The 24063-nt window shown below is 40.6% G+C and overlaps 2 protein-coding genes and 1 long non-coding RNA gene across 8 annotated transcripts in view; 1 reads left to right on the top strand and 2 right to left on the bottom strand.

Annotated features, from left to right (window-relative positions):
* LOC100564981 (protein FAM163A) overlaps window positions 1-7453 on the top strand; it is a 161063-nt gene extending 153610 nt beyond the window's left edge. For all 5 annotated transcript variants that reach the window (XM_062977748.1, XM_008108918.3, XM_008108917.3 and 2 more), the window contains 3 exons: window positions 1021-1043; window positions 1660-1774; window positions 5335-7453. In XM_062977748.1, the coding sequence (XP_062833818.1) occupies window positions 1682-1774; window positions 5335-5745 (504 nt within the window). In that variant the 5' untranslated portion in view covers window positions 1021-1043; window positions 1660-1681 and the 3' untranslated portion in view covers window positions 5746-7453. The remainder of the gene's footprint in view (window positions 1-1020; window positions 1044-1659; window positions 1775-5334) is intronic.
* A 1814-nt stretch (window positions 7454-9267) lies between these two features.
* Window positions 9268-11491, bottom strand: LOC134298245 (uncharacterized). The gene is made up of 2 exons (XR_010005210.1): window positions 10997-11491; window positions 9268-9656 (listed from the first exon to the last, which is right to left on the bottom strand). It is a non-coding gene; the product is annotated as an uncharacterized LOC134298245 (long non-coding RNA).
* A 5745-nt stretch (window positions 11492-17236) lies between these two features.
* LOC100564784 (ADAMTS-like protein 2) overlaps window positions 17237-24063 on the bottom strand; it is a 63248-nt gene continuing 56421 nt past the window's right edge. For both annotated transcript variants that reach the window (XM_062977746.1, XM_062977745.1), the window contains 2 exons: window positions 23414-23558; window positions 17237-18420 (listed from right to left, as the gene is read on the bottom strand). In XM_062977746.1, the coding sequence (XP_062833816.1) occupies window positions 18302-18420; window positions 23414-23558 (264 nt within the window). In that variant the 3' untranslated portion in view covers window positions 17237-18301. The remainder of the gene's footprint in view (window positions 18421-23413; window positions 23559-24063) is intronic.

Genomic DNA, 24063 nt, shown 5'->3' with positions numbered 1-24063 from the left:
TGGAACTTATGCCTCAAGTACCACCTCCCAGCAGCAAAGAATCGGTGGGATCACAAACCTGCAAAAGTATTGGAGAATGAGCACGCAAAGATACTGTGGGACTTCCGAATCCAGACTGACAAAGTTCTGGAACACAACACACCAGACATCACAGTTGTTGAAAAGAAAAAGGTTTGGATCATTGATGTTGCCATCCCAGGTGACAGTCACATTGACGAAAAATAACAGGAAAAACTCAGCCGCTATCAGGACCTCAAGATTGAACTTCAAAGACTCTGGCAGAAACCAGTGTAGGTGGTCCCAGTGGTGATTGGCACACTGGGTGCCGTGCCAAAAGATCTCAGCCGGCATTTGGAAACAATAGACATTGACAAAATTACGATCTGCCAACTGCAAAAGGCCACCCTGCTGGGATCTGCACGCATCATCCGAAAATACATCATACAGTCCTAGACACTTGGGAAGTGTTCGACTTGTGATTTTGTGATATGAAATCCAGCATATCTTGTTTGCTGTGTCATAATAAAATAATAATAATAATAATAATAATAATAATAATAATAATAATAATAATAATAACAACATATGTTGTCCATAGATACCTCCTAGATCATGTGGCCGGCATGATTGTATGGAATGCCATTTACCTTCCCGCCGAGGCAGTACCTATTGATCTACTCACATTTGCATGTTTTCGATCTGCTAGGTTGGCAGAAGCTGGGGCTAATAGCAGGAGCTCACCCCCATCCCGAGATTCGAACTGCCAACATTCCGTTCAGTAGCTCAGTGGTTTAACTTGTTGCGCCATTGCAGCCCCTATGACACTTTTTACTTCTGTTCAGGGATGGAGCCCTGCCAGAAGTAGACCTATGTCATCTGATGGGATCTGGTGGGCTCTATCCCTGAACTGAAAGGAAAATGTCATAGGATAGGCAATTTTGCCCATGTGATGAGATTGTAGGTCATTGTGGGATGAGCAGCATAAAAACACAACAGCTTTATTTCTGTTCTGTCTTGCAGGTCCAACATACTCTTCACTGAACGTAAGTTCCCTTAATCATTTCAAATCTGCATTGCCTTTCATTTTATTTGCCTGTATATTTCATAATGCTTGCAGTTGGACTAAGACTCGTAATGCTTGCAGTTACACTAATACTCTGTGAGACCAGGGTTTGAATCGATATTTAGGTTGGGAGGACTTGATTGTTGACATTCTCTCAGCATAAGAGGAGGGCAATGGAAACTTCCCCTTCTTACAAAGATAACCCTAGAACAGGATCTCAGAGTAAGTCATGGGATGCTTTGGTGAGTTGAAAACTGGACCTGATAGCCATAAGCAAATAAAAATTTAAAAATATTTTTGAGATGATAACCTGTATTAAAATCAGTACACTCTTTTCCTTACTGGAGAGCTCTATGCAGCCAAGGCACAACCATCCTAGCAAAAGTGTGTGTGTTGTGGGTGAAGATGCTGGAAGATTAAGCCAGCCGCAAGGGTTGCAGAAGTATTAATGGGGGCATATAAAACTTAAAGGCTGAAAAAGAAAGGAGTACAAGGAACACTGAGTAAAGAGTGGAGAGGCTGAAATAGTAGGGAGGGTCCCAAAATTGTTATTAGAATACCTTGAGTTTAACTGGTTATCTCTGATGTTTTTGTAGAGTTTGATGGAGAATCGGTCGGATGACAGCAGGAACTGTTGTAATCACTGGCGGAATACTAGCAACAGTAATCTTACTGTGTATAATCGCTGTTCTCTGCTATTGTAGGCTACAGGTAAGGAACTATGTTCATATAATTCATAGAATCATATCGTTGGAAGAGACCTCATGGGCCATCCAGTCCAACCCCCTGCCAAGAAGCAATTCAGTTCCCTTCTTCAATTTGCGATGTAACACAGAAGCTAAGAAGGCTTGCAAGCCCACAGACTGTTATCTCTTCCTTTTGGTCCATATGACAACCAAGGTATAGGCTTCAGGAGATCACATGGGATTATGAGGCTATAGGTAAGAAACTGAAGGTCCTTGAAGCACAGGCTGTCATTTTGTCTCTCCTCCCAGTTCAAGGACAAAATCCAGGAAGGGAGAGAAGGATAAGAGAATAACTAACTTCATGGGTGGTGCTGCTGGGAATGATTTAGCTTCATAGACTATGCATGGCTTGAAGGTTAATAAAGCTGAACTTCTGGCAGGAGGAGAGACGCATCACTCAGCAATTGGCAGAAACAGTTTTGCTAAGAGTCTCACAAACCCGATCAGAAAGGCTTTAAACAGAGTTATTGTTGGAGGGGGGATTTAAAAATAGTAAAAATAGTAAAGTAGTAACAACAGTAATAGCAGTAGTTCAGCAGATGAGATGCTTCTAGTGTCAGCAGTAGAGCGATTAAGTTGAAGCAATTTAAGAGCAGAGTCAAATTTTAAAAGTTATAAAGACTTTATTTAAAGACATTACTAGATAGGAAAGTAAAATAGGGCCTAGCTATCCTGTTCACAGCAGACACCTTGAATCTCCATGTTCACAGGAGAAGAACAAAATGGAAGACTCAGGGGCTTGCCATGTGCTCAGAAAAAGAGGTCCAGTCTCATGATTGGAATGTAATAATAGAGGGTTAAAACCTATTTCTGAGAAATAGACCAAACGGAAAGGAGCCATGTATATTAAGGATGTTTACACCTGTGTGTAGTCCAGAATGTAAATCCAGGTTGAGAGTATCTGGGTAAAAAATTAAAGAGGAAAGAGACAACAGGGACAATATTGTGGGGTTCTATTACAAATTTCCAACTGAAGACTTGGATGATGCCTTTCTAGAACAAATGATGACACATTCAGAAAAGAGTGATGTAGTAGTGATGGGAATTTTCAACTATCCTTATATTTATTGGAAGACAACATTTGCCAAGAATATCAGGTCCAACAAATTGACCATTTGCTCTGCAGATAATTTCATTGTCCAGAAGGTAGAAGAGCAACAAGGAGATTTGCTATTTTAGATCTGATCCTAATCAACAGTGATAATTTAAGGGCCCATCCAGACAGGCCCTAAAACCGGGACCTGTCTCGGATTTTACTGGAGGCATCCAAACAATACCTCCAGTAAAAGCAAATTAATTCAGAACAAACCAAAGTTTCCTTGGTTTGTTCTGAATTAATTAGCTACCCCATTAGATCCGGGCTTCTTTAAAGGCCCCTGTGGGGACTCACTTCCAGGACAACCTAGGGGTGAGTCTCCACTGCCACTCCCCACCTTTTGGGTTCCCAAAGGTGTGGGAAGGTGCCCTCCAATTTAGCCCTTAAAACTTGAAAAGGTCCCCCACCATCATAAAGCCTCTCCTTGAGTCCTCCTGGTGCATCTCCTGGCACATTGTTTTCTCATGCCAGGAGTAAGTTTTAGGAGCTAAATTGGGGGCTTGGGGATGGCTTCTTGCCATCCTGATTTGTAGCCCCCCCCCAGGAAAGTCTGTGTTTGGGTGGGTAGGTGTGGACTGAAACCTGCACCAAAGCGGGTTATTTAAACCCGCTTCGTCATGGATTTTAGTCCTCTGTGGAAGGGCCCATATAAATGGGATGGAAGTGGTGGGTTACTCAAGTGTGAATGATCATGCTCTTCTAGAATTTGTTATTCAACAAAAAATGGAAAGTCAATGGAAAGTCAGAAACATGTTCCGAAGTGACTTCCTTAAACTTAGGAAAAAACGTGATCTCATAATTTAACTTTTTGGCATTGTGTTATTAAAGGTGCCAAATTTGACATGGATTTTGGTTTGGGAGGGGCAGGTGCTTTATTATGAAAACTGAGTTAGGGTGGGTAAGTTGGTAGAAATTAGTGAAGGTAAATGGAAAAGGTGGCTGTTATTGAAGGGCTGCTCAATCATTATGTTGAAAACCTTCATAGACACCCCCTACATGTTTTACAATATAACAACTCCACGACAACGGAAATTATAGCTTTTAAAGTGAATTCTTGGATTATCTTCAATCCAAGTGCAATACTTGATTCCCTGGAAGGGAATCAAAGTACAGTAGAGTCTCACTTATCCAACATAAATGGGCCAGCAGAACGTTGGATAAGCAAATATGTTGGATAATAAGGAGGAATTAAGGAAAAGCCTATTAAAAATCAAATCAGATTATGATTTTACAAATTAAGCACCAAAACATCATGTTATACAGCAATTGACAGAAAAAGTAGTTCAATACACAGTAATGCCATGTAGTAATTACTGTATTTACGAATTTAGCACCAAAATATCACGCTATATTGAAAACATTGACTACAAAAATGCATTGGATAATCCAGAACGTTGCATAAGTGAGTGTTGGATAAGTGAGACTCTACTGTAATTAAAGAGTAAGTTGTGATTGTTGGATACATTAACGAGCTCGGCTTCAGTTATTGCTGGTGCAATACAGTAGAGTCTCACTTATCCAACACTCGCTTATCCAACGTTCTGGATTATCCAACGCATTTTTGGAGTCAATGTTTTCAATATATTGTGATATTTTGGTGCTAAATTCATAAATACAGTAATTACTACATAGGATTACTGCATATAGAACTACTTTTTCTGCCAAATTTGTTGTCTAACATGATGTTTTGGTGCTTCATTTGTAAAATCATAACCTAATTTGATGTTTAATAGGCTTTTCCTTAATGCCTCCTTATTATCCAACATATTCGCTTATCCAACATTCTGCCAGCCCGTTTATGTTGGATAAGTGAGACTCTACTGTATTTAGAAGTGTAAACGATGATGGAAGTCCTCAGATCCTAAGAGACTAAGGACCTCATCACACTGAGGTCAACAAGTTGGGCAGTTGCAGCCTGTCAAATCCAGCGGACAATGGGGGAAACAGTTGCCCTGCACCCTGCATCACCCGCTGTGCCCCTTACCTTATCCCACGGGAGAAGTGTCGCTGCACGGCATTCCCCCTATTCTTAATGAAAACATGGGAAATCTCCAATGTTCTCAGGGGAACATTCCTAGCATGCTGCCAGAATGCTACTTTGATGGAGCTCTGCTGGAAGTAGTCTTCGGTGGTGTGATGCCGTCTGGCGGGCTCTGTCAAGGAAGCATTCTGGCAGCATGCTAGGATGTTTAAAAGTCTCTATGTGATGAAGTGGTAAGTGGCCTTAGTGAAGCCGTTGTTCTTTAGAGCCGCATCAGTCTACAGCATCTGGATAATAATATTGGCCTCCCTTATGATATTGTTTTAAAACGGCAACATTGAAGTAGAAGAAATTATTTTTACAATCTAAGGCATGTTATATACAAATATATGTATTTTTTGTAAATTGCATTTTTGTGAACTAACCTAAGGCGTTTCCCCCCTTTTAGTATTACTGCTGCAAGAAAGATGAATCTGATGAAGAGGAAGAGGAGGAAGAGGAGGAGGAGGAGGGGGAGGGGGAGACTGACCTTCCCCCCCATTCCCACTATGTCATGTGCAACGCTTGCAACTCTCGTATCATGGACGGGCAGGGCAACCCCTCCTTTCCACCTCATGAGCTTAACAAGCAGGGCATTCGGAACTATTGCCCAACCTGCTCTCCCTCTGGCTCCCCCTTTTATATACGGACCGCTGACATGGTGCGGAACGGGGGCGAGAGGATCACCTACACACCCATGTGCTGCAAGGAAATGGGACTGCCTATCAAAATGGCAACCTTCCAGAGTTACCCGGTGACTCACCACTGCATCATACGCGAGACCTTTACAAACCCGAGGGCTTTTAGTACAGAAGTATGATCACTGTCTATCACTTTCACAGGGTGCTTCAGAGTGTCCCCTTTTAGGTGATGGGGATTTAAATTCTGAATTTGCTATGAAAACTCTTTGGACAAAAAAAATGAAACCTGTGTCCAAGACCTACCATTGCAGCAAGGCTTTCATCCACAGGAAAAAAAGTTGACGTTGCTACCATGGCGGTCAAACTTGGTCATTTTTAACCTGCAACCAGGGTTCTTGTATCCAATGAGACAGTCTTATCTAAGGAGGGCTATGTACAGTACAAACTAACTTGCATTTAAAAACTCTTGCAATTACACCTTTCACAGGCATCTTTAGTATCTACACTTAACAAGCCCTATTTGTCTGTCTTTCCAAAGCAATGCCCACTGGCCTTCTCTGAGTGGTGATGAGAGCACGAACAAGTTAGTCAATACAATGGTTCTTAGAAAGCTTCATGCCCAGCATGGGAACAGGAGTTAGGGACAAGGATGATAGTCACTTCTCATGGTTTGCTGAAGAAGTAAAGTGAAAGAAATGAGGGATGGGGTAGCTAGATTATCCCTTTATTATATCTGTTATAAACTGAGTATTATCAGTATAGAATGTAAAATATGGTGACCAGTTCTGCTTATTTCACCCACAAGCACATATATACAAAAGATAAATGGAGGAGAGAGAGAAGCGGGGAGATGAGGAAGTGTTAAGACACTAACCATTGTTCTCCCAAATTCTCCCCAATTCCTTAACACTCACAGTCTTTCTTAAATACATGGAATACTGAAGTTTAAAAGCTACACAACAATGAAACAGCTAAAGCTTTGTTAGGTTTCTCTTGCACTTCACCCCCCTCCCTAGTGTTCAGAGCCCTTATATGGGGCTGACTACTGATGTATGTTCTGATAAGATAGCATAAGGTATTATTTGTATAAATGTGTCCTGGTATGGAATATGTAGGAGGACTACAATCCACATTCCTAATGAGAAGAGGAAGAAGAAGAAGAAGCAAGGCCAGATCTCAAGTGAGTGGTAAAGCCAATCCTAGGTTTGAATGTATCATGACATGTTTGGGACAAGTTAATAGTGTGCACTTTTAAAGGACTCTTTGGATCCATAGCAGAAAATGTACTGTACTGCTTCATGAATTTATTGGTTGATAACTTCTGCAGTGTCACCCTTTGCTATTTGTGTGTTCATGTGTTTCAATGAGTAATCATTTCATCTTCTAAGAAGGATGACCAACCGCTTTCCAGTATCAGTTAGGCATGGAGGGTTTTTTGGTTTGCTAAATAGTCTAACCAGAGTTGGACAAGATATTAATAAGCACAGTCGTTCCCTATTCTATAGAGATTTGAATATGGATTGGGATCAGTTCTAAGTCCCAAAGACATATTTTTCTACCTGAGCGGGACATTTATGAGAAAATCTACACTGCCTTAAACAGTCACAAATACTTGAAAATCAAGTATGGCAGTGCCTGATGGGAATCAGAGTTGAATTATTTATGTGGAGTGCATGAAGTTATTCTTTTTTTGGATTATACTTCTACCCAATATGTAATTCCACTGAAACTGAGAAGTGAACGGAGGTAGGTGTCTGTGTCTTCTGATTCACTGCAGATGATGAAGGACTGCATGACTAAGTAGTACGGAGCTGGTAATCTGATTTGCTTCTTGTCTTCATAATCAGAAAGGTCTATTAAAATTGCTTCCCATTGTAAAAAAACCAACCCTGCATTCACAGCAAACACTTTCATATGTTCCTTTACTTGCTTTCTGATGTAGTAAACTTTTGACACCTGATGAGCATTTCCTAGGCATATGAAAATTATCATAGCGGTACAAAAATCAAAGGACACTGTATGGTGCAGAAGACCTTTTGAACGTCTACTTGCAAATATACAGGTTATTGCGTAGTGCAGTAAAACACACAAAAATTGTCAGTTGTTTGGAGAATGGCTAAAAGAAATCAAGAAACAATGCAACTGTTAAAATACTCAAGAGCCAGATACTTAGTTATTAGGGCTGTGCAAAACTTCGTTTTTCAGATCTAATTCATTGGATTTGTACATTCGAAGCAATATTAAGAAATGGGAGGGGTGGCCACGCAAAAAACGTAAGATTCAAAACACTGACTTTGTTTTGACTATGACTTTCAGATGAGTTATGTAAGTATTTCAAATGATTCCAGGTTTTCATAGCAGGCACTGCTTTTCCTGCAAAAGGATTGGGTTTAGTTCCCCCAAAAGGCCCTGAAGTGGATAGTGAGGCAGAAGTGGAGGAAGAAGCTCTACTTTTTCCCCAAAGTGGGTGGCGAGGGGGAGGGAGGGATTCCTGGCCAGATGGGAAAATTCAATCTCTGCTGATCTGGAGGCAATGCAGCACCTCCATATTAAAATGCAGCACCTCCATATTAAAAGTAACTTCTCCAGCTTGGAGAGGGGAAACCCAAGCGTTTTAACATGGGAAGCGAGCAGAATTCTGAGAAAAGTAGTTTAGGGTGCGACCTTTTGAATTCTCTGCCACGTGGGTCCTTGCCTTCCCAAACTTCATTTCCCAGAATTCTGTTTACCACCTTGTGCCTCTGCCTCCTCCTCCTCCTCCTCTTTCTCCATGTTCATTCTCTAAAGGGATTTCTAGATAAAAAGGGATTGTTGGGAGTTGAATCAATCCTGTAAGGTAAGCAAAGTTCAGAGGCAGAAACTCCAAAATTTACCCAGTAGTTATTGTTGTTATTGTTGGGCATCTGTTGGGGGTGGTTTGACTGTGCTTTTCCTGCCAGGCAGTATAAAAGGGGCCAGATTTCCCCTGCCCCCCTTGCACAATGACTTAACTAAAAGTAATGAAGAATTTGTTATATCATAGTTATGATACAGACACCTAACAATATTTTAGAAACAGAAACTATTCTCTGCACCCCCTAATTTAGAAATGAGTATTGAAACATTTTTTTCATTGATTGCACAGGCCTATAATACAGTAGAGTCTCACTTATCCAACATAAACGGGCTGGCACAGTGTTGGATAAGTGAATATGTTGGATAATAAGGAGGCATTAAGGAAAAACCTATTAAACATCAAATTAGGTTATGATTTTACAAATGAAGCACCAAAACATCATGTTAGACAACAAATTTGGCAGAAAAAGTAGTTTAATGCGCAGTAATGTTATGTTGTAATTACTGTATTTATGAATTTAGCACCAAAATACCACGATATATTGAAAACATTGACTACAAAAATATATTGGATAATCCAGAATACTGGATAAGCGAGTGTTGGATAAGTGAGACTCTACTGTAGTTATATATTCTTTATGGTGGATTTGCTGAGGGGGATCTTTGCCCAAATGAGCTGGTGGAGCTGCCTCCCACCGCACCTGTTTTGCAGAAAGTAGGCTCCTTTGAGGTATAGCTGAGCCACAAACTAGAAAGTTATCCGGATGGACAGGAGCATGACACGCATATCTCCCTATAACTTCAGAGAAATGCCCTTGCAAGGGACTTGGCATGACAAAGATAAAGTTGGAGCATTTCCCAAAGACTTTGACTTTTCATTCAGGCAATTTAATATTTTACTGTGAAGGCTATCCTGTGACAGGAACTGCGGTGGGGGAAGCAGCGATAATGATGCTGTGAGTCACGGGGCCATCCAGTTATTGCTTTTTGCTTGTCAAGGAGGGTGTTGCAGCGGGAATACAACAGTGGAGAGAAAATACCCTTTCTTCCATCAGTTGGTGAGCAGAGGAGAAAGGATTTCCTTGGCCATGTCAAGGCTATATGAGGTAGACATCACTGCACGTGGAATTCAGAAGATGAGCATTCAAATCCAGGATTCCAGACAAAAGTCAAGGAATTTATGGGTGCAAGCACTTAAAAAAAAACAGATGGAATGTATTTGCCAACAAGGCTTGAAGCTGTGTTTTCTGCAGACCTGTTAAGAAAGCCTCATTTAGTTCAAAAGTTCTGAGTCAGTTACAGCTTTTGGTTATAAAGACTTGCAAATGGTTATGCAATGGTTAGTTTTAGATACCTATTTTCTTTTGCTAATCAATTAAAGGCAGAAGTTGAAGTTTCGGGTGGGGTTGAAAATATTTCTTGCAAGGGGCACTTAAAATTTCAGCACTCATAGCTAGTCAATGAATAGCAAAATTGTCTAGATCACATTAGAAATGGAGGGTGTGAAATAATGATTTTTTTTTAGTTCACATACAGGTGTATACAGTAGGAGCTGGAATGCTGCTCTTCTAATGGTGCAAATATCTAGGAATTGCACACCAGCATCTGGAAGACCATAAAGTTCCTACTACTGCAATCTCCTTTGTTCATCTCAATAGTTTTCCCTGCCTGTTCCATTATCTGGGCAGACTCCAAAAGTGGGTCTAGACAGAGAAGGATAGTTCATTTTACCGGGGGAAGGAGGGGTGGATGGAGGAAAAATATTTTTCCCATTTCGCTGGTTATCTCCCACCCCATTTCCCATGTCATAAATGACGGTTGTTTCGACGACAGCAACATGGGTGGAGAGAATATCAAAAAAATAAGGGGAAATGGTTTTACGCCTTCAACCCACTGTTCACCCCATAAAATGGACTGTCCTTCTTGGCCTCTGCCCCGATAATAGAACAGTACTAAAACCTGATATGGAATAATATTTTATCATCTTCCAGATCTTCCTAGACCAGCCTTCTGGGAAGAAGAAAAAAAACACCTCATGAGTACCTTGTACCTATTGAATGTCTCTGGATGAGTAAAAATGGGGGGAAAAAACCAATTTATTTATTTCCTGGCTGAAAAAATATTTCCCTAATATTCAGGAAACCCTGTTGGGATAGAATAACGCACTGACAAGAGATTCCTGCAGTTTTCATTTGATGTTTATAGATTTTGACGAGTGCTGGGAAATTATTCTGTGAATAAATACATTATGGAGAAGGGAGCATACAAAAAACAGGCAATGAGACTCCTGGTTCTCTGAAAACAGTGTTTTTTGTGTGAAAAGAGTTATTTAAAAACCACTAAATTTATGCAAAAAATGTATAACTTTGCAATAGCACAGCTACATCTCTTACAAGATGCACAACTTTCTAGTGAATTACATTGATGCACATCAGGAAACCATGCAAAGTTTCCCGTTGCACAAAGAGGCCAGTCATGAAATGGGACTCATGGCATAATGGCATTATTCAGCAACAGCCATACAGTTGTCTCCGCTTGTACAAGGATTCCAACAGCATAACTATGGCTGTATCTACATGGCCCAAATGGGCTCACCTTTCAACTGCCACAGGGAGGCCTCACAACATATAATGGATTCCCAAAAATAATGGGAAACAGGATTTATGTGCAGCTTCCAGAAAACTCCAGCGTGATCTCGGTTTTTTGGAAGTGTAGACAGCTCGATTGGGCTGGATCTGACCCTATCCAGAGTTCAAAACTCCAACAGATCCATGCTATGCTAAGTAGCTCCCTTGCTGAGACTTGCTGGCCATGTCGCTTCTGTTGAGGTCACAATAGGCCACCCAGTTATGTGACCAGGAGAAGTGATATCACCAGAAAGCCTCTGCAAGGAAGCTGCTTCTGCATTTGCTCCAAAACGCCCTTGGCCCAGGTGACTATTTGGATGCCAAAAGGGCTGTGAGGACTCTCCTGGGCTCATCGGGGCAGTTCAGGAGCAGCTTACCCCAGAATAGTATGTATACATGTGTATGTGTACAGCCTATGTCTCCACTCACCTCCTGAGACGATGAAATTTGCACAACAGCCCAATTAAACTTTACATGATCGTAAGATGGTTTATGATGATGTAGCCTCCCAACAAGGTGCTAACTTTTGTTTTTTTGCACAAAACTGAGTTTTCCACACATCCAACATGCATTTCCATGCAGAATAATTCTGGAAACACTTCCGATTATGTGGATATCTGTCAAGTGCAGAAATACTAATTTCCTCTTACACCAAAGAAAAATGGTACTGTTCCATTATCTGGGCGGAGTCTACTAGGGGACACTAGAAAGAGGTAAATAGTCCATTTTATGAGAAAGTTGAAGGAGGAAAACAATGTCCCCCGTTCTTGCTGGTTATTCCCCCTCCACACTTTCCATTTCATAAACTAAGAGTTGTTTCCTTAGCAGGGACACAAGTGGAATAACAGGAAAACGAGAAAATAGTTTTACTCCTTTAACCCCTTCCCCCTTAAAATGGAATATCCTTCTCTCTCTAATGCCCCCGGTGACCTCTGCCCGGATAATGGAATAGTACCAAAAAAACTGTTGAAATTATTTAGTACAATGAAACAAATATACATCCCTGCTCATGAATACATTGTCAACATGATGGTAGAGCAATGCCTTCCAGCTATGTTGTGAGATAAGTCTATGTTGTCACTGATGGTGGAGATGAGGACACTAAAATTTGCAGCAATCATGAAGCTTCGTGGCCTTTTGCTGAGGTAAAGTCATTTGCACAGAAAGGCGGTATATTAGTGCAAGAAGCGATATGAGACACACAAACCAATGGGAGAATTGGAAGTAGCAAGAACATGAGTAAGATTAAATCAAGGACATGTCTAAAAAAAAAGATAAAGGGTTTCCCCTGATGTTAAGTCCAGTCATGTCCAACTCTGGGGGTTGGTGCTCATCTCCATTTCTAAGCCGAAGAGCCGGCGTTGTCCGTAGACACCTCCAAGGTCATGTGGCCAGCATGACTGCATGGAGCGCCATTAACTTCCCGCCGGAGTGGTACCTATTGATCTCCTCACATTGGCATGTTTTCGAACTGCTAGGTTGGCAGGAGCTGGAGCTAACAGCGGCCGCTCCCGCCGCTCCCAGGGTTTGAACCTGGGACCTTTTGGTCTCCAGCTCAGTGCTTTAATGCACTTCGCCACCAGGGCTCCTTAAGGACATGTCTACACATATTTTAAAAACACATATCGCAAAGTTGATGCTGGTGGTCTTCATGACGCACGGCAACCTCTGTTGGGTCCTTAACCTAACTTTCCACTAAGTTGGGGAAATTCTGGATTTTGCAGGAAACTTAAGTGTTCTCGGGATGTCATCTGAACAGCAAGGTCAAGTCTGTACAGTCATATGGACAGCTGGATCAGGTCTGTTTCAGACTGTCACACTGTGCTTACGCCTACTGCTGGCGTCACCCTTTCATGTGCTAATTTTGATGTTGTTGCTGCCACTTGAAGTTGCCCATAGAGCTCCCTGCAAGTACTTGACTATTGCAGCCATGTCTGCTGTGGTTGTAATGGGGTGGACATTCAGTCAGCAAAGAGATGGCTGTACGTTCTCCTTACCGACTAGTAGATGTCCCATTATGACTCCTGCAGACATGATCCAATTGTCCAGATGTTTTGCAAGGAATTCCATTGGCAGGAGGAAGTGCCAATAGTGACATGGAGGACAAGGGACAGGTCAGCAGGACTGAAGCAGTCTCAATCCATCTGCACTGTCTGGACACTGATGCAACATTGCATAGTGTTCAGCCAATCCATGTGGTCATCAGTTCTGATCCATGGCCAGTGTAGATGTGGCCTAAGTTACTAATTGATTATCAAGCCAAGCCATGGTGTTTGTTTACAGAGCCCAATGAAATGTAATTTTAGGTATTTTTTTTTTATTTAGAAGGCTCATTGCATTCAGTGCACTTTACTCTCAGGAAAGGTGAACAGAATTTCCGTTCATACAAATGTGAAGAGACAAGCATAGCAGGATATGTTTCCTTGGTCTCCTTCCACACAGCTGTATAAAATCTATATTGGACTGGATTATCTGTCAGTGTGGACTCAGATATTCCAGTTCAAAGCAGATATTGTGGATTATTTATCTGCCTTGATTTTGTGGGTTATATGGCCGTGTGGAAAGACCCTTGGTTGGGTTTGGAAGGCCAGCAAATTTATTGCAACCTGAGCAGTGAATCTTTTTCATTAATCTACACAGTCAGTATTCTAGATAACTATTATGAAGATTTCTAACCCACCTTCCCAATGCATAATTTTATATTGCTTATTTTGATTTGTTGATTTGTAATCAGCCTAGTTTTACTTTCCTCTTCATATAAATGTACAGAATTCACTGGACACGTCAATGTAGCTCATAAAATGACTTTTACCAAATGGACTTTTGCCAAAATACATTTGTCAATCCTTAAAGTCCCACAGCACTCAGGCAGCAGGCCTGAATAATAAAGGTCTTAAATCCCTGCAGATCAGTGCTTTATCTTGCCAGTTTTAAAGTACAGGTAAGTACCTCATGTAGAAACATACACGCTTTGGGAACTCCTAAATAAGCATATGCTTCTCTTTTTAACTCATTGCCAAAGGTAGCAGATCCATACATATATGACACTGGCTGCCTTTTAACCATGGAATTAGTGCCAAATTCCTTGCTTACTCAGAAGCTCTTGTGTGTTCATCAGATCATACTTGAATATACCTGTATTCAACTAATCTCTATTGATAGCTTTCATAACTGCAGTCTAAAATAATAATTTAAAAAATCAGCCACTAACTCTTAAGTCAAAGTAAAACAAATTTAGGATGCAATCAAAGCACACATATGACGAAGTAAGCCACAGTGACCTCAACAGCCTTTTCTTCCGAGTAAACCAGATTGTACTACAGAGAAACATGCTGAATATCAGAAAACTGCATGCCTTTCCACATGTAAGCATCAGGTTTTATTTGCAAATGTGGGAAGAAAATCCATGTTGACTCTCATTGTGCGTTTTTGCTTAAAAGCTGAGGGTGCTTTTACACTGTAGAATTAATGCAGTTTGACACCACTTTCAACGCCATGGCTCAGGTCTGTGAAATCATGGGATTTGTAATTTTCCAAAGTCATTAGCCTTCTCTTCCAAAGAGTGTTGGTGCCTCAGCAAACTACAACTTCCATGATTCCATAGCATTGAGCCATGGCAGTTAAATTAGTGTCAAAACACATTCATTCTGCAGTGTAGATGGACCCTGAGCGTGGGGATTTTCATGGCCACTGGAATGTTTCTCCCCACTTTCATTTAAACTATGCATCTATAAATAATGCTATTTCTTCTTGTAATAAAGAGCTGAAGGAAGCATTTTGAAAGCTAAAAAAAATATCAGTTGCCACAAAGGCAAAAGAAGACAAACTAGCAAAATAGAGTAAGTTGCCCATCCCATATCTTCTTGAAAATAAAATGGACCTCCCTCTGCCCACTGCTCAATTTAATTATATGAGAAGCATCTCTAATAGGCAAAATCCCAGTTCCCACTGTAGCTATAAAATCACATGTTTATAGATTGGGGAATTTTGAGTCAGTTTCTGTACCGACATATCAGTGCCCCTTCTGTACGTGCTGGGAATTGACTGGGTTGCACAGGATATTATCAGAAATATTGACTAAATGTTCAATGAAAGCCCATGTTTCGAGGTGCAAATGTGAGAAACTTATGAAAGACTCAGATGCTGCACCTACACATTTTGAACCAGAACACTCTTGAATCAAATACATTTCTGACTTATGGCAACCCTATGGTTATCACAGGGATTTCTTGGTAAGATTTATTTAAAGAGCATTGCATTTGTGCCTTCGACAACACAGTGTTGCATTTGTCTTTCTCAGGCCATGAGAAAGTGACTTGACTAACCAGTCGGTTTCCATGGCAGAACGAGCATTCAAACCCTAGTCTCCTAAAGCCATAGTCCAACATTCAAACTGCTGCACCATATTTTGGGTTCTCGCATCTCCAGTAACTTCATGCAAATAAAGGGAAAATGATCAACAACACTATATCCAGATCTGTTAGTAAGTGTTATATTGCAAACTTCATGGATACGAAATCTAGTCCATGGCTTCTTTTGCACTGCCATTGTCTATCTAGTGTGATGAAGAAACTCAAATCAAAGAATATAGCCAAAGAATATCTCACTTTTCAGTTGCCCACATTTTTAAATAATGTGCATGCTACTATCAGGGGGAAAATATTTCTATACTCAGACACTCTTGGAATCCTAGTGGACAATAAGTTGAATATGCATCAACAATGTGATGCAGCAGCTAAAAATACCAATGGGATTTTGGGCTGCCTCAAAAGGAGTATAGTGTCTAGATCAGTGGTTCTCAACCTGGGGATCCACAGATATTTTTGGCCTAGAACTCCCAGAAATTCCAGCCAGTTTACCAGCTGTTAGGATTTCTGGGAGTTGAAGGCCAAAAACATCTGGGGACCCCAGGTTGAGAACCACTGGTCTAGATCAAGGGAAGTAATGGTGCCCCTTAATCTGGATTGGTTAGACCTCACCGGGAATACTATGTCCAATTCTGGGCAACACAGTTCAAGAGGAATATTGGTAAGGTAAGGTAAAACATGTTCAGAGGAGAGTGCCTAAAATGATCAACAGTCTGGAGACCATGACCTATGAGGAGCGGCTTAAGCTGGGCATTTTTGGCCTGCAGAAGAGAAGATTGAGAGGAGTCATGACAGGCATGTTTAAATATCTGAAAAGACATCATAAGGAAGAAGGAGCAGTCTTGTTTTCTGCTGCCCTGGAAACTAGGACTTGGAGCAATGGGTTCAAATGACAGGGAAGGAGATTCCACCGAAACGTGGAGTTTGGTGGAAGCTCCTCCTTTGAAGGCATTTAAACAGAAGCTGGATGACCATCTGTTTGAGGTGCTTTGTGCTTTTCCTGCATGGCAGGGGGGTCAGACCAAGTGGCCCCTGTGGTCTCTTCCAACTCTATGATTCCATTATTCTATGTGTACACATACAATGCACCAAATCATTATTGAAAGTAAACTCATGTTTTCTATCTTAAAACAGACAAGTCACTTGATATCTTATATTAGTGCTACATAAAGCTTCCGTATCAATCCAGGAACGAAGTTGCTTGTGTAGAAAATTAGGATGGTATCAATAGATCAAGAGAATTGAGAGTGTTTCACAAATGCTGTCCTCATTACCAACACAATCTGCAAACAGGTGAGAAGAGAAAGATGCACATGCATGAGCAGGAAGCCCTCCCACTCTGGCCATACAAAGCAGGCATAGGCTAGATCCTTGTAGCTCTAGCACAGTGGCTCTCAACTTGGGGTCCCCAGATGTTTTTGGCCTAAAACTCCCAGAAATCCCAGCTAGTTTACCAGCTGTCAGGATTTCTGGGAATTGAAGGTCAAAACATCTGGGGACCCCAGGTTGAGAACCACTGCTCTAGCAGCTGAATAATCTTGCTCCGCTCCCTTTGGTCATATTTGGAGTGCCTAACATTTGGTGTGGGCTAGTTACCCTTGATAGACACATCCCACGTCTGCAATTCTCACCCAGATCCAGCCCTAACCACAAGCTCCCCAATCTGCCCCCCCCCCCGCAAAAAAACTTACCACAAGTGCCATCTTGAATAGCAATGCTTTAAATTCAGAATTACATATACCAGTAGAGCACTGGTTTCAAAATCCCCCTGCCATCCACAGTTCCATTGCCTCAGATCCTTTTCTCCAGCCACAAATGTTTTCATACCGTAGAAAAACAAGTGTAGTTTTCGCGCTCTTTATTGTGAAATGATGCTTTTAAGACATTGATCAAGTGGATGGAAGACTACTAAATACAAACAACTTGCTATATGGGGCTTTTCAGAAACCTACCTTTTTACTCTCCCTCATTCCTTTCTTTGAGTATGTGAGTGGACCTTTGTGTGTGTTTCATTTATGGCTTTTAAAAATTAGGCAAATGAATAGAGAACATCTTTCAGAGAATATAGCCAGAATCCAAGTGCTACTTCCCTACTTGAATAGACTCACTGAATCAATGGGAATTTGGTGACTCGATGCTTATGTAACTTTCAACTAGTGCAGTGGTTCTCAACCTGTGAGTCCCCAGGTGTTTTGGCCTACAACTCCCAGAAATCCCAACTAGTTTAACAGCTGTTAGGATTTCTGGGGTAGGCCAAAACATCTGGGGACCCAACATGTTGAGAACCACTGAGCTAGTGGGTCTACTTTAACTTTAACTAACTAACACTGGCTATTGTTTACCAGCAGCTATTGGCTATGACAGCTACATAGTACCTGTATGGTCAGGGAGGGCTACTGTCATGAAATCCTGATTATAGGCTTCCCACAATTTACTGATTGGTTGCTATAGGAAAGATGGGGGTGATAAACTTTTGGGCTGCTTGAAAAGCTTTATGCAATACAAAATACTGCATAAATGTAAAGGCATGAGCTGTATGAGAGAAGGAGCTGAAACATCCACATTGAACTGAGAATCAGCCAAGCAGATGCAGCAGGTAAAGTATTGGTGGCAATACATAAAGCCTGGGTATTTTGATATTCCACTTCACAAATAGCCCATGTCAAAAAAAATCTGTGGGCAGTTCCATCAGTTTGGGAGTTGTACTGTCTGAATGAGGTATCGTGTCTTTTGGAAAGGCCGACAAGGGGCCTTTCTGACGTCTGGAAACGCCAAAAAAAAAAAATCTAGAAGCTGGATATGATATAGTCTAAGAATCCACGTGAGTCAGGCATCAAAGTTTCTGGTCTCGGATGTATATTTCAGTCAAGCTCCTTCTTCCAGGCTGGAAAGGACCATGTGAGGAATCAGCGTGATTTGCTCCTGCAAGATCTACAGCAAGCCTTCCTATAGTACCAGTGTGAACAGAGCTTCACTTTGAGGACCAACACACAGTTAGCGGTTGCTTTATCTTCACAGTCTTCATCTGGAAAATAAAAGGAGTTCCTAAAATATAACCTTGCCTATTTCACAAGAATAGAATCCAACAATTTCAAGGACTGAATTCATATCAATATGAAGACTTTAGTCTTTCTCACTAATCCCTGCACCCAAAGAATATGAGTTCTTCAGTCCTGTCCATTTTGTTTTCCTCACCAAACCTTTTCATTTTCCCAATCCTCTTTAGTTCTTCAATCCATTTTTCTCTTCCATTTATCCCTCTGCACTCCCTTCTTCTCACAACCCTCCTGGGTCTGGAACTCACAATTCTCTGCTGCCCCTTCTCATTCTCTGCCACCTTCCTCACCCTAGGTCAGTGATGGCCAACCTATGACATGCGTGTCAGCACTGACACGTCTAGCCATTTTTGCTGACACCCTGCCGCATGCAGATTGATTGGATGACTAATGTCTTTTGTGGCCAAATTTGGTGTCATTTGGTGCAGTGGTTTTGTTGTTTACAATATATATATATACATACACACATACACACACACGCACGCACGCACACACACAGTAGAGCAGAGGTCCTCAAACTTTTGAAGCAGAGGGCCGGTTCACAATCCTTCAGACTGTGGAGGGGCCGAACTATCATTTGGAAGGGAAAAAATGAACAAATTCCTATGCACACTGCACATGTCTTATTTGTAGTGCAAAACAACAACAACTTTGAAAACAATTGTAACCAACATAAACCTATCAGGATTTCAATGGGAAGTGTGGGCCTGCTTCTGGCCAATGAGATAGTCAAGTGAATTAGGATTGTGTTGTGTGTCTTCAAGTCATTTCAGACTTTGGGCGAGCCTAAGTCTAAAATTATTTATTTATTTATTCATTTACCACATTTATTTATTACGTTTAGATCCCGCCCTTCTCACCCCGAAAGGGACTCAGAGCAGCTGTATGTACATACAATATATTATATTATTAGCATAGCACAATATTAGAATTATATATTACTACTAGCTGTGCCCGGCCACGCGTTGCTGTGGCGAAGTCTGGTGGTATGGGAAATAAAGTATTAAGGAATTGGTGGTAGTTAAGGTCAAGGGTAAAGGTTTTCCCCAGACATTAAGTCCAGTCGTGTCTTACTCTGGAGGTTGGTGCTCATCTCCATTTCTAAGCCGAAGAGCCGGCGTTGTCCGTAGACTCCTCCAAGGTCATGTGGGATGACTACATGGAGCGGCGTTACCTTCCCGCCGGAGCAGTACCTATTGATGCACTCACATTTGCATGTTTTCGAACTTCTGGGTTGGCAGAAGCTGGAGCTAACAGTGGGGGCTCTCTCCGCTCCCCCAATTCAAACCTGTGGCCTTTCAGTCCAGAAGTTCAGCGCTTTAACACGCTGCGCCATCAGGGGATATTATTTCCTAAAGGTTGTGAATATACAATATTTCTGATTGGTTTGTTTTGTTTGTTGGAGGCAAGTATGAATGCTGCAATTAGGAAAAATGATTAGGATGTAATGGCCTTGCAGCTTTAAAGCCTGGCTGTTTCCTCCCTGAGTGAATTTTTTGTTGGGAGGTGTTAGCTGGCCCTGATTGTTTCCTGTCTGGAATTCCCTTGTTTTCAGAGTGGTGTTGTTTGCGATATTTTATGTGCTTCTACTGTCTGTGGCCCTGAGAAAACAGAGGATTTTCCAGACTTTGATGATGGGAATACTTTGTTGGGAGGTGTTAGCTGGCCCTGATTTTTCTTGTCTGGAATACCCTTGTTTTCAGAGTGATGTTGTTTGCGATATTTTATGTGCTTCTACTGTCTGTGGCCCTGAGAAAACATGATTTGCCAGACTTTGATGATGGGAATACTTTGTTGGGAGGTGTTAGCTGGCCCTGATTGTTTCCTGTGTGGAATTCCCCTGTTTATTTACTGTCCTGGTTTTAGAGATTATATTGTTCTGCATTATTCTATCCCAGTAATTATTTCATATTAAAGAAGAATCTCACTTATCCAACATTCGCTTATACAATGTTCTGGATTATTCAACGCAGTCTGCCTTTTCATAATCAATGTTTTTGTAGTCAGTGTTTTAAATTCATTGTGATATTTTAGTGGTAAATTTGTAAATACAGTACAGTAGAGTCTCACTTATCCAACATAAAGGGGCCGGCAGAACGTTGGATAAGCGAATATGTTGGATAATGAGGAATTAAGGATAACCCTATTAAACATCAAATTAAGTTATGATTTTACAAATTAAGCACCAAAACATCATGTTAGACAACAAATTTGTCAGAAAAAGTAGTTCAGTACACAGTAATGCTATATAGTAATTACTGTATTTATGAATTTAGCACCAAAATATCACGATATATTGAAAGCATTGACTACAAAAATGCGTTGGATAATCCAGAACGTTGGATAAGCGAGTGTTGGATAAGTGAGACTCTACTGTAAATACTACATAGCATTACTGCGCATGGAACTACTTTTTCTGTCAAATTTGTTGTATAATATGATGTTTTGGTGCTTAATTTGTATAACGATTACCTAATTTGATGTTTAATTGGCTTTTCCTGAATCCCTTCTTATTATCCAACATATTAACTTATCCTGCCGGCCTGTTTACGTTGGATAAATGAGACTCTACTGTATATTTCTAATCTTATATTATCTGCTCAGAACTGGATTATATGAGGCTCCTTCTTCACAGCTGTATAAAATGCACACTGAAGTGGATTATATGGTAGTGTGGAGTCAAGATAATCCAGTGCAAAGCAGATAATATAAGATTATAAATGGGTTATATAGCTGTGTGGAAGGGCCTTGAGTCTACACTGCCATATAATCCAGTGCAAATTAGATAATCTGTGGAAGAAGTCTAAGTGAGGCCTAAATCGGCCTGTCCCCTAACTGAAACCTGGCTGTCCCTTGGTTGCTAGGCAACCAAGTGGACAGAGATTAGCCCTCTAAACTGGCAGCAATTGGATAAAAAAATTATTGCTATCCCTCTAATTAGGACTTTATTTTTCTTTTCTTTTTGTTGTATCAACCTTGAGGCGTGGATGATGGGTTGTGTTGTCAAATTTTGAGGTTGGGGGGCCTGTACTTTTGTTGTTTTGTGAATTGCCGTGATGCCATCACTCTTTTATATATATAGATATTGAACTATACTGTAATATTATATGTAATATATATAATATAATTAATATTATATGGTATTATTAGTATTATATTGTATAACATTATAATATTATTATCAATATTATATGTACAGTAGAGTCTCACGTATCCAACGTTCTGGATTATCCAACGCATTTTTGTAGTCAATGTTTTCAATACATCGTGATATTTTGGTGCTAAATTTGTAAATACAGTAATTACTACATAGCATTACTGCTTATTGAACTACTTTTTCTGTCAAATTTGTTGTATAACATGATGTTTTGGTGCTTAATTTGTAAAATCATAACCTAATTTGATGTTTAATAGGCTTTTCCTTAATCCCTCCTTATCATCCAAGATATTCACTTATCCAAACTTCTGCCGGCCCATTTAGCTTGGATAAGTGAGACTCTACTGTATATATGTATGTGTGTGTGTGTATAATCATTCTATTATTATTCTATTATTATTGTAGTATATTATTATATTATTACTATTATATTATATTATTCATTATTCATGACTACATTGAAACTACAATAGAGAGACGTGGAACTCTCTCCCCCGGACTGTGGTGGAGGCTCCTTCTTTGGAGGCTTTTAAGCAGAGGCTGGATGGCCATCTGTCGGGGGTGCTTTGAATGCGATTTCCTGCTTCTTGGCGGGGGGTTGGACTGGATGGCCCATGAGGTCTCTTCCAACTCTACTATTCTATGATTCTAAGTCAGCGTGGAAATAGCAAGCGGTACCATAGATTGTTGTACATGGAAATAATGGTAGTACAGTAGAGTCTCACTTATCCAAGACTCGCTTATCCAACATTCTGGATTATCCAACGCATTTTTGTAGTCAATGTTTTTAATACATCATGATATTTTGGTCCTAAATTCGTAAATACAGTGATTACTACATAGCATTAAGGTGTATTGAACTACTTTTTCTGTCAAATTTGTTGTATAACATGATGTTTTGGTGCTTAATTTGTAAAATCATAACCTAATTTGATGTTTAATAGGCTTTTCCTTAATCTCTCTTTATTATCCAACATATTCGCTTATCCAATGTTCTGCCGGCCCGTTTAGCTTGGATAAGTGAGACTCTACTGTGTGTGTGTATAATCATTCTATTATTATTATATTATTATTGTAGTATATTATTATATTATTACTATTATATTATTATATTAGCTTTGCCCGGCCACGCGTTGCTGTGGCTTATGGGAATCCTTTGTTGGCCAGGTGGAATAGCAGTGAATAGCCTTGCAGTCTCAAAGCCTGGCTGTTTTCTGGAGTAGCTGGAGCTTTTTGTTGTATGAACGTAGAGGCATGGATGAGGGGTTGTGCTGCCAAGTTTAGTGTTTCTGGGATGTGTAGTTTTGTTGTTTTGTCCTAGGCCGAAATTTCATTACTCTTTTATATATATAGATTATTCATTATTCATGACTACATTGAAACTACAATAGAGAGAAGTCAGCGTGGAAATAGCAAGAGATACCATAGATTATTGTACATGGAAATAATGGTAGGAAATAGTTTTTGATTTATTAAATACAGTTACATATTACAATTATATATTTTTGTTATTTAAACTATATATATTGTGAAAATATGATTTTTTTTTCTCAAAGTGACACACCATCCAAGTCATGCTAGGTTTTTTGGTGAATTTTGAAACACCAAGTGCAAAAGGTTGCCCATCATTGCCCTAGGTATTAAAGAGGTCAGTCAATGGTAGCTACAGAGCCTGCTCCTTCCCCCACTTTCTGGGGAGATTGTAGCTGCTCAGCCTTCTCCATTATCTTGTTCATCCACACTGCACAATCCCCAAGTGCTGTATCCAACGCAACAGTCTCCATGAAGAAAATCTCCCTCTTTACCTGGGGCATCTGTGGGACAGAGCTGTAGCTGGCATGTCTGCTTGGCTTCTGGCTTGGAAGCCGACTCACAGCCTTGTCCTAGGGTTTCTCCTTGGTAGCACTTCACCTCTCGGAAACGCAGGCCCGTGCCACACGTCTTGCTGCACTGCAGAGGAAGGGAGGTGGGAAAGGATTGACAGATGTCGTCTGTTTAAACTAAGAGATCAACTCCTGTCAGAGTTGATCTCTTAGTTTAAACACCATCAGCATTTTAATTTGGATAATGAAGGGTATGTGTATCAAATCTGCTTTGGATCCATCAAGCTATGTAGGAACATTTGAACTACAAACATGCACAAATACATACATATGTACTTTCATATGCGCATGCGCACACACATACACATATATGATTTATATCAGTGATTCCCAAAGTGGGCGCTACCGCCCCCGGTGGGCACTGCAGCAATCCAGGGGAGCAGTAATGGCCACAGGTACAGTAGAATCTCACTTATCCAACACTCGCTTATCCAATGTTCTGGATTATCCAACGCATTTTTGTAGTCAATGTTTTCAATACATCATGATATTTTAGTGCTAAATTCATAAATACAGTACAGTAGAGTCTCACTAATCCAAGCCTCACTTATCCAAGCCTCTGGATAATCCAA

The sequence above is a fragment of the Anolis carolinensis genome, chromosome 4 (genome assembly GCF_035594765.1).
Source record: "Anolis carolinensis isolate JA03-04 chromosome 4, rAnoCar3.1.pri, whole genome shotgun sequence".
Lineage (NCBI taxonomy): Eukaryota > Metazoa > Chordata > Lepidosauria > Squamata > Dactyloidae > Anolis > Anolis carolinensis.
This window is presented reverse-complemented; position numbering and strand designations above follow the sequence as displayed.